Raw genomic sequence first — 12,553 nt, 5'->3', positions numbered from 1 at the left:
GAACGGGAACGGGCGAGGGAAGAGGTGGGACCGGGATGAGAACGGGACGGGAATGGGAACGGGCGGGGGAAGCGGTGGGACCGGGATGGGATCGGGAGTGGGCGAGGGAAGCGGTGGAAATAGGACAGGACCGGGCACACGGAACAGTGGGATAGGGCGGACCAGGAGCGGCACTGGAGAATCGCCGGGGCACGGGCAGGCGTACGGGCATTGTTTCCTTGCCTCTGCTCGCCTCGAGGGCAGTGGGACCCCCTGTGAGTCCTGCCAAGGGCACACCGGGCCGTCCGTGGTCCCGGCTGTGTGGCCGCGGGGCGCCCCACGCTCCAGCGGGTGTGTGGGGCCATGGACAGCCTCAGATATCTGCGGCTTGTGGAGTTAAGTGCGGCTCCTGGAAGGCTGAGGGTGTGCCAGACCCCAGACCCCAGTCCCACCCTGCCCTTCCTCACCCCTGCCTGGCCTCGGTGACCCCACTCCCACGCCGGCTCTGTGCTCCCTCCTCCCCGCAGGGGCGTTCCTGGCTCCCACGAGGGACCCACCTGGCCCCAGGCCCCCATGGAACCCACACAGAGTTCAGGTTAGTCCCGCGGGGCTCTGATGGGACCCTGGAGCTTTTGGAGAGTGTCTGGAAGGGGGACAAGTTTCCCTGTCCATTTCCCAAGGAGAGCATGACCAGCTTTCTCCTGGAGGGACCGTGGTCCTTGTACATCCCTGTGCCAGAGGCCACTGGCCCCAGAGCTGTGCTGCTGTGGTCTGCCCTGGGGAGGGAATCCCAGCCATGCCTGGAGGGGGTCTGGGAGGGTTGCTGGGTGGTCAGGCTGGGTGGCACTCCTGTGGGGAGCACAGGATGGGAGAGGAGTATTCTCATGAGTAGTAGCATTCCCCGCTGCCTCCATTATGGCCAAGCAGGGTGGTGATGTCGGGGGAGTCCGGGGATGATGTCAGGGGAGTTTGGGAAAGTGTGATGAGATCGTTTCCAGTCAAGATGGCCTCATCCCTGCAGGTGATGCCCAGACCCCCTCCATGGGACACCTCCTCTCTTCCTTTAAGGAGGTGGTGGCCATGGTATAAAACCCCCTGATGCCCTTACACAGCCCCCTGTGGGATAGGTAGTCCTACCACCTCCCATCCCTTACTGGCTCCCATCCCTTTCCCCAATTCCAGGGGATGCCAACAGCTCCATGTCCCTCTGCATTATATATTTCTGTGCCCAGGACATATTCCAGTCCCCTATGTCCCGATTCCCTCGACCCACATCGCTGTCCCCTGTCATAGCTTCTGTCCCCAGCCCCAGGTCGCTGGCCCATATCTTGGTTCCAGGGACACGTCCCTGCCCGCAGCCCTGTGATCCCGTTACCGGCCCGTATCTCAGTTCCAGCACCATGTTCCTGCCCTCAGCGCCTTGCTCCTGGCTCTGCCCGTGTGCCCCCGTTCCCGGCTCACATCTCCGTTCCAGCCCCGCGTCCCTGTCCCCAGCCCTGCGCCCCCGTTCCCGGCCCACATCTCTGCTTCCACGCGGTGTCCCTTTCCCGCCGCCTGCCACCTCCGTTCCCGCCCGTGTGGCTGTCCCCGGTGCCCCGGTCAGCGCCGGGTCCATCCCGGGGGGAATAGCGGTGCGGGGGGGGATTGTCTCTCGGGGCGGGCGGGGCGTGGCTCGGCCGCCGGTGATTGACGTGCCAGGAGGCCAATGGCGGCGCGGGGGGCCGTCCCGGTGGGCGGGGCGGGTGACGTCAGGGCCGCCGGTGCGCGGCGGGGCGGCGGGAGGCGCGCGCCCCTCGGCAGCCGCGGCGGCGGCGGCGGCGGCGATGGCCCGGCGGGGCGGCGGGGGCGGCGGGCAGCGCCTCCCGCTGCCGCTGCCGCTGCTGCTCCTGCCGCTCCTGCTCCTGCCGCCGCCCGCCGCCGGTGAGCGCCGCCGGGAGACCGGGGCGGGGGGCGCGGGTGTGGGGCGGCGGGGCGAGCGCGGGACGGGGCGCGGGAGCGCACGGTGGAGGGTGCCGGCGCGGCGGGGGCGCGGAGGACGTGTGCGCGGTGGGTGGGAGAGGCGGAGGAGCGGGGAGCGTGCGGCGGGACGCGGGGGACGAGCTTGGGATGGGTGTGAGGTGCGGGAGCCGTGGGGGCGGCGGGGCGCGCAGCGGGGCGGGCGTGGACCGAGCACGGGGGTGCGTGCGCTGGGCAGGGAGTGTGGGGCGCCGGGGTCCTGCGGCGGGACGCGGGGGATGAACTTGGGATGGGAGTGAGGTGCGGGAGCCTTGGGGTGTGCGCGCAGTGGGGCGGGTGGGATTGGAGCGCGGGATGGGTGCGGGGGGCAGGGGGATGCGGGCGCGGGGTCCGTGCGGCGGAGCTCAGGACGGCGTGCCGTGGGGCGGCGGGGTGAGCGGGTAGCGGGCGTGAGGTACACGAGCCGTGGGATGTGGGGTGTGCGCGCAGTGGGGCGGGGGCCAGGTGAGAATGGAGCACGGGGGTGTGCGCGGTGGGCAGGAGGGCTGGAGGTGTGAGTCACGGGACTCTGAGGAGCCGTGGGGCAGAGGGAAGGGCTTGGGATGGGTGTGAAGTGCACGAACAATGGGATGCGGGGTGTGCAGGCAGTGGGGCAGGGAGGGGGTGGGCAGAAGGGCTGCAGGTGTGGGGCGCCATGTGGTGGGGCTCAGGGGATGCGCTTGGAATGCGTAGCTTGGGATGAGCTACATGAGCGATGGGATGTGAGGTTTGCGTGCAGTGGGGCAGGGTGCGGGTGAGAATGGAGCACAAGGGCGCAGCTGAGGGGGGTGGCATCCTGGGATGTGGGGTGATGGGACACGGTGAGTGTGGCACAAGGGATGGGGCCAGCATGCAGTGGGCTTCGGGGCAGACATGCTGCACAGTGCAGAGGTGTCCCCAGCTGCGTGTGGGGTGCCATGGGGCACGGGGTACACCTACACTGGGACATCAGATGAGTGTGATGGGCGCAGAGATGCGTCTGTGGGGGGTGTTTGCACAGTGGGGTACAGGGACGCCTGTGGAGGGTACCGGATGTCTGTGGAATGGGATGCGTGGGTGTGCGTGCAGTGGGGCACGGTGTACCCAGGCAGTGAGGCATGGAGACAGATGAGCAGGGTGCCCATGCAGGGGGTGCAGAGTTGTGCGTGCGAGGAGGATGCAGGCAGTGCACAGGCAGTGGAACACCCCGGGAGGGAGGCGTGTGCGTGGGAAGTGAGTGGGCCCGGGGGGTTGCGGGTGCAGGGCAGAAGGCGGTGTGCGTGCAGGGGGCCGCGGAGACGGACAGCCCGCAGGAACCGGGGTGTGCGTCCAGCGGGCCGTCAGGATGTGCGGGGGACCCACCAACGACAGTGTGAGACCAGGGGCAGGCTGTGGGGCAGGGAGCTGGCTTAGTGACCGAGGTGCGGAAGGATGCTTGGGGGGCTTCGCGGGGGCATCCCCCGGGAAGGGGGGAAGCCGGCCCGGGGCTGCCGGTGCCGGGCGCTGGCGGGAGCTGCGCGCGGTGCTGACCGCCGGCCGCGGAGCTGTCCGCGGTGCTGACCGCCGGCCGCGACCCGAGGCTGGAGCAGCGGGGATGGGGTCCTGCGGCTCAGGACAGGCCTGAAGCAGAGGGGCTTTAGCTTTTCTCCTTCCATCCGCTCCGCTTCCATGGATAGCAATCCCGCTCCATCCTCCAGCACCTTTCCCGTGCTCTGGCTGCACTGCCATGCCACCTCAGAATGACCCTCTGCGTGCAACCAGTTCCCTCACCTTGCCCTGGGTGAGAGAGCGTGCAGGCGCTGTGCTGGGACTGGGTAGCTCTGAGTCCTTCCCCCAGTTCCCCTTCTGGAGTTGTGCTCAACATGTTCCTGGGGTCCCCTGCCAGGTCACTGTCCCCACGTGGGGCTGTGGAGTGACCAGGTGGTTTCTGGTGGAGAAATTTGGATTGGATGCTCTTGCATTGAGGAGACAGGTGTTTCATGCCTGGCTTGTGCCGGCTGGGTGTGAAGGGGAGGGGGAGCTGCCTTTGTTCCAGACAAGGGAGCAGATGCATGTCAGTGTACAGCCTGCTGGGGCTGCACACACGCAGCACAAACACACGTGCATGCAAGCACATGCGCACACTCCTGGCCAAGAACATGTGGTGCAAAGCAGACCCTCTTCTCAGCTATCCCACTTCATGCTGGACAAGTCCCCCTGGGCACAGACCTGCTCCCAGCCCACCCTCTGCTGTCCTCCCCCTTTCCAGCAGCTTGTGAAGAGAGGTATCTTATTCTTACTGTGTCTCTAGACAAAAATGGATGGGTCCCCCAGGCTGGCACTGGTGGTAATGGTGGGTGAAGTTATGGCTGCTGTCTCGAGTCCTGCTCTCCCTTGTGACAAAGAAGTGGCTGTCTCACTGCTACTAGGCTCCTGGAAATCCCTGAAAATCAACCTGTCAGGCAGCTGGTCAGGGGGAGGTGGCCTGGCCCCCACCTGTGCCGTGGGCTTGCAGGAAGCATCTTTCAGACATGGGGCTGTGCTCAGGCACACACCCCCATGGGCGTGGGTCTGCACGCCTCCACTCTGCCTTGCATGCAGACAGCACCCACGTGTGCATATGTGCACACATATGTGCACCGTTCCTCCTCCACAAACCATGGGAGAGCTGGGAAGCAGTGCAGGAAGTGCTCTGCTTGCTCCTTCTTCTTGTGGCTCGAGGATGAAACTCTGCACTTTATGATGGGCTTGATGCTGAGCCTTCCCAGCAGGCAGATGAGGGGGAATGTGTGTTCCTGCGGGAGCTGACCTGCTAGGGCATAGCTGAAGCCATGAAGAATGTCCCTTTACTATTGCAGGTAAAATGCAGGGAGCAGAGCCTGTGCAGCCAGGGCCATGGGCTCCTCAGGCTACTGGCCAACAGCACCCACAGCTCGGTGAACTGGACTTGAGGCAGTGCTGAACCAGGAATGATGCAGACTGTGCCAGGGCTGGGAAACACAGCTGGGGACAGCTGACATCAGCCCTGGAGAGTCACTGAAATGACACTGTCCCAGCCCCTCCTGCCTCCAGGCTGCTGGATGCTTGTGACATATTCGGAGCCTGGGTGGTGGGCCTGCTCTGGGGGGAGCTCCACAACCCCCTCAACCCCCTCCCCAGTCCTTTGCCCTGCTGAGAGCCGCTTGGGTCTCCTTTGCAGACGGGCTCTTTGTGACCGACTACTTCACCCGCACACCACGCAAGCTCAGCCCCTTCCGCTCCTTTGCCAGCATCGAGCTCTTCCACTTCCACATTCCCGAGGACACAGTCATCGCCGTCTGGAACCTCATCACCTTCAAGGAGCAAGGTGGCACCTTTGGGGATCAATGCCCGGACCGCAGCATCACCGTGTGAGTAAGCAGCCTAGCCTGCCTGTATCCTTCCTGCCTGCCTCTGCTGCTCCCGCCTGGATTTGCCCCACAGCTTGCCTGCTCTTGCCTGCTTCTTTGCTTGCACAACACGTGTACCTATAGAGTCAAAGAATCATAGAACCACAGAATCCTTTGGGTTGGAAAGGACGTTAAAGATCATCTCGTTCCAACCTGCTGCCATAGGACGTGTTCCACTAGAGCAGGTTGCCAACTGAGTACCACGCAGCTGCTCGCTCATCCCCCCCTGCTCCCCTGGTGGGGAGGAGAATCGTGGAAAAAAAAGTAAAACTCGTGGGTTGAGATAAAAACAGTTAACTAATCAAAATAAATATGCCAATAACACTAATTATAAAACAGCTACAAAAATAATAATAATAACAAACGTAACAAAAAGGAGAGAGAGAAATAAAACCCAAGAAAGATGAGTGATTCATCACAGTGTTGCTCACCACATGCTGACTGATGCCCAACCTGTCCCCCAGCAGTGGTTGGTGGCTCCATGCCAACTCTCCCAAGTTTATACATTGGGCAGGAGGCTCTATATGGAACAGAATATGTTCTGTATGGTATGGAATATCACTTTGGTCAGTTTGGGTCAGGTCTCCAGGCCATGCTCCCTTCTAACATCTTGTGTACCCGCACTCTGGCGGAGCATGAGACACTGAAAAGTGCTTCAGGGTAAGCGCTGCTGAGCAACACTGAAACGTCAGTGTGTAATCAACATTACTCTCATACTAAATCCAAAACACAGCACTGTACCAGCCACTCAGAAGAAAATGAACCCTATCCCAGCCAAAACCCAGACAACATGTACGCTCTCTCCCCATGATTCATCTTCCCAGGACCAAAGCAGGCTCCACTCTTCTGTGCATCTCACAGATGAACTGTTTTGCTTGAACACCCACTCAGGAAAGCTCAGTCTCCAGAAAGGTCCCAGCTTCCATGATGTCTTTAAGCCTAGAGGAAGACATCTACATGTAGGACATACTGGCCCTGCCACGATGCCCAGCCTACACCCTGCTGACCGCTGTCTCTCCTGCAGGTATTTCCGCTCAGGGGCTCCCTCTGTCATTAACCCGCTGCACACGCACTTCCCCAGGGACACGGCCGTCCCTGGCTCCTTCGCACTGACCCTCACCTGGACCCTGCCCAACCGCACCACAGGCGTGTTCAATGTCACCAGCCCGCTGCCCGGGGACTGGTTCCTGGCTGCCCACCTGCCCAAAGATGAGGGCAAGATCTCCGTTAAGGTGAAGGGGGGACCCTGGCGGGGCAGGGCTGGGGTCAGTGCCCAGGGCAGGTGTCCCAAGTGGGGGCAGTGCCCTGTGCCCCTTGCCCGGTGCTGACTCCCCTGTGCTGCAGGGGCTCTACGAGGAGTGCCAGTATCTCTTCCAGCCACAGCTCATCGTGCAGCGCCTGGTGAACATCGCCGTGCTGTACCCAGGTCATGTCACCGAGCAGAGCATGGCCCCCCACAACCGCTCCTGCCTCTACAAGTGAGTGTGAGAAGGTCACCTAGGGAGGGGGCATTCTCAGGGTGGGGAGATGAGGGTGTCCCATCCCTCTGGCTTCCCTCCCCAGCCCTGTTAGTCCGTAGTGATGGGCACAACCTGGCACTGCTGTCCTGCAGGGTCTTTGTGCCCAGCTACACATCGCGAGTGCTCGTGGAGGTGCTGCAGTGCCGTGGGGCCGAGGGCTGCCCACTCTGGCTGCGTGTGCGGGCCAAGGCTCCCCCCCTGCACAACTCCACAGCCCTGGACTGCCGGGAACACACTCCCTGCCAGCTGGCACAGGACCTGCCCTTCTGGCAGCACTGGTACTACGTGCTGGTGGAGAAACACCCTGGGGTGCTGGGCACCGTCTCCTTCCAGGTCACCGTGCAGCTCACAGGTGAGGGTGCACGTGGAGTGTGGGTGGAGGCATGGTCTTGGATCTGCTTTGGTGTGGGGGCTAAAGGATACCCACAGGATCTGTCCACAGCTGGGCACAGGGTTATTTATACCCAGCTCTGCTCTGATGGGAATGCTGTGAGGTGTTTGGGCTGGGTTGCAAGTGGAGATGAATGGCGGGCAAGAAGGGAAGGTGGGAACTAAGGATGGGATGGAGCTGTGTGGTGCCCAGGCTGATGGCTCTGTCCCTCCAGACTGTTCCCGACCCAGCCTGGCCCGGCCACCCTTCCTGCCCTCCAGCGCCTCCATGAACATGCCCCACTCCTTCGGCTCCGCGGGCGGGCTGGCGCTGGGGGACAGCCCTCCACCCACCAGCCCCAACGACACGAAGCACCCGGTCCCCGTCCCCGCCACCTTACACACCGAGGAGCGGTGCTGGCCTGTCCGGCCCACGCTGCGCAACGAGCTGGACACCTTCTCCGTCCACTTCTACATCTTCTTCGGGCCCAACGTGTCAGTGCCGCCCGACCGCCCCGCTGTCTTCGTCATCAACCTCCTGCCAGTGCTGGACAGTGGTGGGGTACTCAACCTGGAGCTGCGGCTCAACGTGGTGAGGTGGCCACATTACACCCTGAGCGGGGCAGGGTAGCTTGGGACGGGGGCAGGATGGGAGGTGGGTGATGTCAAGGTTGCAGCAGAGCAGGAGAAAGGATTTGGGGTCACAGGCGGTGGTTGTGAAGTTTTTGGGTGATGGAGAATGGATTAGGATGCTCCAAGGCCCGGGTTCGGGGTGTTCTTGGGTGAAGGGCAGTAGGTTAGGGCACTGCTAGTTGGTGTGCTCTGATCCAAGTGCTGTCAGAGCAGGGAAATCCCTGGCACTGGTTTGAGACCATCTCCTCTGCCGTCAGAGCTCCCTGTGTGGTGAAAATGTGACAGTGTTTGGGTGTCTAAACCATGGAGTCCCACTGACATCTGGTGACAACACCTCGGTCACCTGTGAGACAGGTAGGCTGGGCTGTGCATGTCCATCCTGCCATGTCCATGGGGTCACAACCCCTGTGTCTGGCAAGAGGCTGGGTGGGGGGAGGCTGCAGAGACCATGGGGGCATGTCGCCCTGGAGCCTGGCACAGGATGCTCTGTCCCTGTTCCAGCTCTGTCCAGGGCAGGGAGCTGCACCTTGCTCTGCTCACCCAGAGCTGTTCTGGCCCACAGAGTCTCTGGCAGGCTTCCTGCTCTCCGTTAATGCCACAGCCAGCCTCAGCCGCCTGCGGATCCCCTACCCACAGACAGGCAGCTGGTACCTGAGCCTGCGCTCGCTCTGTGCCACGGAGCACGGGTAAGAGCCCCAGCACATCCCTGTGCTCCGGGGGGGATGTCCTCCCCGTGACCTGTGCCTGTGTGTGTGCCGTGGCTCTGTGGGTGCGCCTGTCCCCTGTGCTGCGTGTCTCTGCTCGTGCGTGCACGTGGCGGTGCGGGCCGCGTGTCACCGTGTGAGCGCCGCGTGGGCACGGATGGCTCCGGCTCGCGTCTGCCTGACCATCTGTGGGTCCCCGCGGCTCTTCCCTCTGTCTCGCGGTTAGGAAGTGCCTGTCAGCTCGCGAATGCCGGGCATCTGTCAGTGCCTCTCCGCCCCCGCGGCAGGGCCCATCTGTACCCATGCCTGGGAGGGGACCGGGCTGTCGCGGGGAGGACAGGGCTCTGCTCTGCGAGCGAGGGGACATCTCTGGTCAGGCTGGGGCTCTGCGCAGCATCTCCAGGGACTGTCGCTGTGCTGTGGCTCTGCTCCTGTGTCTGCCTGGAGCCTTGTGGAAGAGTGAGGCTGGGGGGTGTGTGTGTATCTGTAAGTGCAAGGATGCATGAGTGCAGGATGCATGTTTGGGTGCATACGTGCAGCCAGCTCTGTGTGCGTATTCTGGTTTGCACAAGCAGTCGGGGCTTTGCTGAAGCAGTCAGGGCAGTGTATGTTCTGCACACGGGCATGTGCAGATTAGACTGTGTGAGGACACAGTCAGTGGACAGCAGACACACGTGCAGCTGGCACTGTGTGTATATCTGTGCGTGTTGGGGTGCCTGTGTGTGCCCAGCCAGCAGCCCCTACATGCTGTCGGCCTGTGGGGCTGCCTGTGCTCCTGGTGTGCTGGAGCTGACGAGGTGCTGGCAGTGCCCAGAGTCTCATGCAGGGGCAGTCCAGGGCAGTGGGGTTGGCGTGCCTGCTCTGACTCCTCTGCTGTGTTTCTAGTTCACGCTGAGTTGCCAGTCACAGTCAGCCCTCCCCTGATGGGTTCACACATGGCCATTGCAGGGCAGGGCACAGTGTTTGCACAGCGAAACCCAAACGAAATAGGAGCCAGCTGAGCGTGCTGCTAAAGGCAGAGGGGCTTTAAGCGTGGCCACATTCCTCCTGCTCACTCAGGCTGGCACAAACAATTGAAGCACACAGGATCCTTGGGGACCAGCCCTCAGCTGCCTCACACAGCACCAAAGAACCTAATTTTCAAGCTTGCCCGGTGCCTGGGTCTCCCATCACCTGCCAAGTCTGGGTGAGACAGGTGGCTCTGGTAGAGGCAGCAGCTCTTCAAGGGCACAGGGTGAGGGCTGACCCCCTTCTCCCACCCTGCAGGTTTGAGCCCTGCACCAACGTGACAGCTGAGGTGTACTTGCGCGCCTACCTCTCCCCCTGCATCAACGACTGCGGCATCTACGGCCAGTGCAAGCTGCTGCGCACCAACAACTACCTGTACGCTGCCTGCGAGTGCAAAGCTGGTGAGAGCTGACCCCGGCGCCCTGCCCCTTCCCCTTGGATACTACTTGTGTCCCAGCAGTCCATTCATGCCAGGTCTCTGCAGGGTGCTGGCAAGGGGGTTCCCTGCTCACCCCCCCAGACCCTGCGAGTGCTGCAGTGGTGACGGCAGCTCTCCCTGGTCACAGGCTGGAACGGCTGGGGCTGCACGGACAACGCTGAGGCTTTCTCCTATGGCTTCCAGCTCCTCTCCACGCTGCTGCTGTGCCTCAGCAATGTGATGTTTGTGCCTCCCGTGGCCATTGCTGTCCGCAGCCACTACCTCCTAGAAGCTGCTGTCTACATCTTCACCATGTTCTTCTCCACTGTGAGTGTGCATGGGGCAGCTGAGGGGCAAGTGAAGGGCTGGGGCTGTGCAGGGCAGCTCTCACACCCTTTCCCTGCTACCCCAGTTTTACCATGCCTGCGACCAGCCGGGCATTGTGGTGTTCTGCATCATGGAGTATGATGTGCTGCAGTTTTGTGACTTCTTGGGCTCTCTCATGTCTGTCTGGGTCACTGTCATCGCCATGGCCCGGCTCCAGCCCATAGTCAAGCAGGCAAGTGTGGGGAGGGAGCATGCAGGGCAGGCATGGAAGAGATTTATCCTGATGGGTGCCCCACTGCCTCACAGGTGCTGTACCTGCTGGGGGCCATGCTGCTCTCCATGGCCCTGCAGATGGACCGTCACGGGCTCTGGAACCTTCTGGGGCCCAGCCTTTTCGCTTTGGGGATAATGGCCGTCGCCTGGGTAAGATGATGTCCCTCATGTCCCCACCCTGCCTGCGCTCAGCATCCTGCCCCTGCCAGCATCTCCCCTCTGCTGCCCTTGCCCTTCCCCATGAACCCTCTCCCTGGCTCCTGAGGGGTGTGTCACCATGGCACAGAGGTCGTGCCTGTCCCCGCTGTGGCTCCCCGTTCCAGCCTGCCCTTTCCCCACCACAGACGGCTCGCACCATCCGTCGCCGCCACTGCTACCCTCCGACCTGGAAGCGCTGGGCATTCTACCTGTGCCCGGGAGCGCTGATCGCAGCGGCGGCCGTGCTGCTCTACGCCTTCGTAGAGACAGAGGAGAACTACTTCTACATCCACAGCATCTGGCACCTGCTCATCGCCGGCAGCGTCGGGTTCCTGCTGCCGCCCCGTGCCAAGCCCAGCCGGCGCCTGGGGCCCCTGCCCCGGCGCAAGGGATGTGGGTACCAGCTCTGCGTCAACGAGCAGGAGGAGCTGGGCCTCGTCGACCCCGCTGTGGCCTCCATCAATAGTATCTGTACCAGCTGATGCTGACGCCAGCTCAGACTCCTCTGTCACGGACAGCAGCCCTGTGGGGCTTGGCACCCACTCTCTTTGCTGGCCACCCATCTCTGGGGGTGCCAGGACTCCTCCGGACAGGCACGCAGCCACCTGTGCCAACCTGTTCTTCCAATTACAGCCTGATTGAACTTGTCTCCAGGGGTTGCTGTGGCTCACTCTGGGGCAGAGTTGTGGGGGTCTCAAAGCTGACCTGGGTCACATTCCTCTCTGTGCCAGGCCATGGAGTTGCTGAGGGGATATGGTTCAGTGTGGAGGGGAGGAATGGCAACAGTCTCTGGCTCTCAGTCAGAGCTGCCACTTTGTGGTAGCTGCTCCGGAGCTGCTGCAGCTCCAGCAGAGCAAAGTGGCTGGCAGGAGGGGGGGAGCAGAGTCTGCAGTGTTTTGGCTCCTGCAATGACAGGTTGCAAGGCTGGGATGTCTTTGTTGTGCTCTCACAGGATGGCTGTAATGTCTGACCCGGGAGCAGCTTTGCTGTACCAGGGCATCCGGGATCCTCTCCAAGCCTGCAGGACTGTGGTGAGCCCATAGCAGTGGGGGTGGGTGCCATTGGGTGCTGGTGCTGCCTGCTGTGGCAGTGCACAGGTCTGAGAGGCCTCTGCCTTCAAAGGCCACATCCCCAGGAGCCCCCAGCCTGTTAGTGTCACCCCACATGTGGCTATACCCAAGGAGAGTAGACTAGTGACCCTGTGCCCCTGCTGTTGCCACCAGCACTGTCTCTGCAGGGCACTAGGCTCCAGTGGGAGGGCATTGCATGTACTGTGCCCTGTGACCCAGCTGGGACAGCCCTTTCTCAGCCCCTGCTCCTTGTCTGGCTTATGGTCAGACCTGTGGGCTTAGCACCCACTGCAGCCAGGGGTGACCATGGTGTGGGGACAGACTCTTGGGCTGTGTGTGCACCTCAAGGACAGGGGCTTTTCACTCTGCAGCTCAGAGGGGTCCAGGGAGGACAGGGAAAGTTTCACTGACACTTCTCACCCCACTGGGGACTTCCCCAGTCTCCTGAGAATTTCTCAGCCCTGCAGGGGTCTTCACAGTGGAATCCTGAGGCAAAGCTCTGCATCCTAGCAGCCACATCCTGGCTGAGCAGAGCCCACCCACAAACAGCCCCCCTCTCTGTACCCCTGGGGACAGAGCCCGGCACAGGGAGATTTACTGGATGCTTAACAGGATTAGCAACTGCAGGCAGGCAGGCAGCTATGTAATAGGATTGCAATCTAATTAAAACTGC

At 62.2% G+C, this 12,553-nt stretch overlaps 1 protein-coding gene across 3 annotated transcripts; it reads left to right on the top strand.

The window, feature by feature from the left end:
- Positions 1 to 169: 169 nt before the first annotated feature.
- Positions 170 to 11,458, top strand: TMEM8B (transmembrane protein 8B). 3 transcript variants are annotated; one of them, XM_064403588.1, is made up of 14 exons: positions 170 to 254; positions 507 to 574; positions 5,132 to 5,321; positions 6,385 to 6,592; positions 6,705 to 6,838; positions 6,973 to 7,232; positions 7,486 to 7,841; positions 8,140 to 8,236; positions 8,445 to 8,568; positions 9,853 to 9,995; positions 10,161 to 10,339; positions 10,425 to 10,571; positions 10,646 to 10,762; positions 10,957 to 11,458. In XM_064403588.1, exons 2-14 carry the CDS (start codon positions 553 to 555, stop codon positions 11,290 to 11,292), a joined length of 2,313 nt encoding a protein of 770 aa, XP_064259658.1. In that variant the 5' UTR covers positions 170 to 254; positions 507 to 552; the 3' UTR covers positions 11,293 to 11,458. The 3 variants fall into 3 exon arrangements, with proteins under 3 accessions (XP_064259658.1, XP_064259656.1, XP_064259657.1); XM_064403586.1 differs by lacking the exon at positions 170 to 254 and adding an exon at positions 328 to 374; XM_064403587.1 differs by lacking the exons at positions 170 to 254; positions 507 to 574 and adding an exon at positions 1,741 to 1,899.
- Positions 11,459 to 12,553: the final 1,095 nt, after the last annotated feature.

Source organism: Passer domesticus, chromosome Z, assembly GCF_036417665.1.
Source record: "Passer domesticus isolate bPasDom1 chromosome Z, bPasDom1.hap1, whole genome shotgun sequence".
Taxonomy (NCBI): domain Eukaryota; kingdom Metazoa; phylum Chordata; class Aves; order Passeriformes; family Passeridae; genus Passer; species Passer domesticus.
This window is presented reverse-complemented; position numbering and strand designations above follow the sequence as displayed.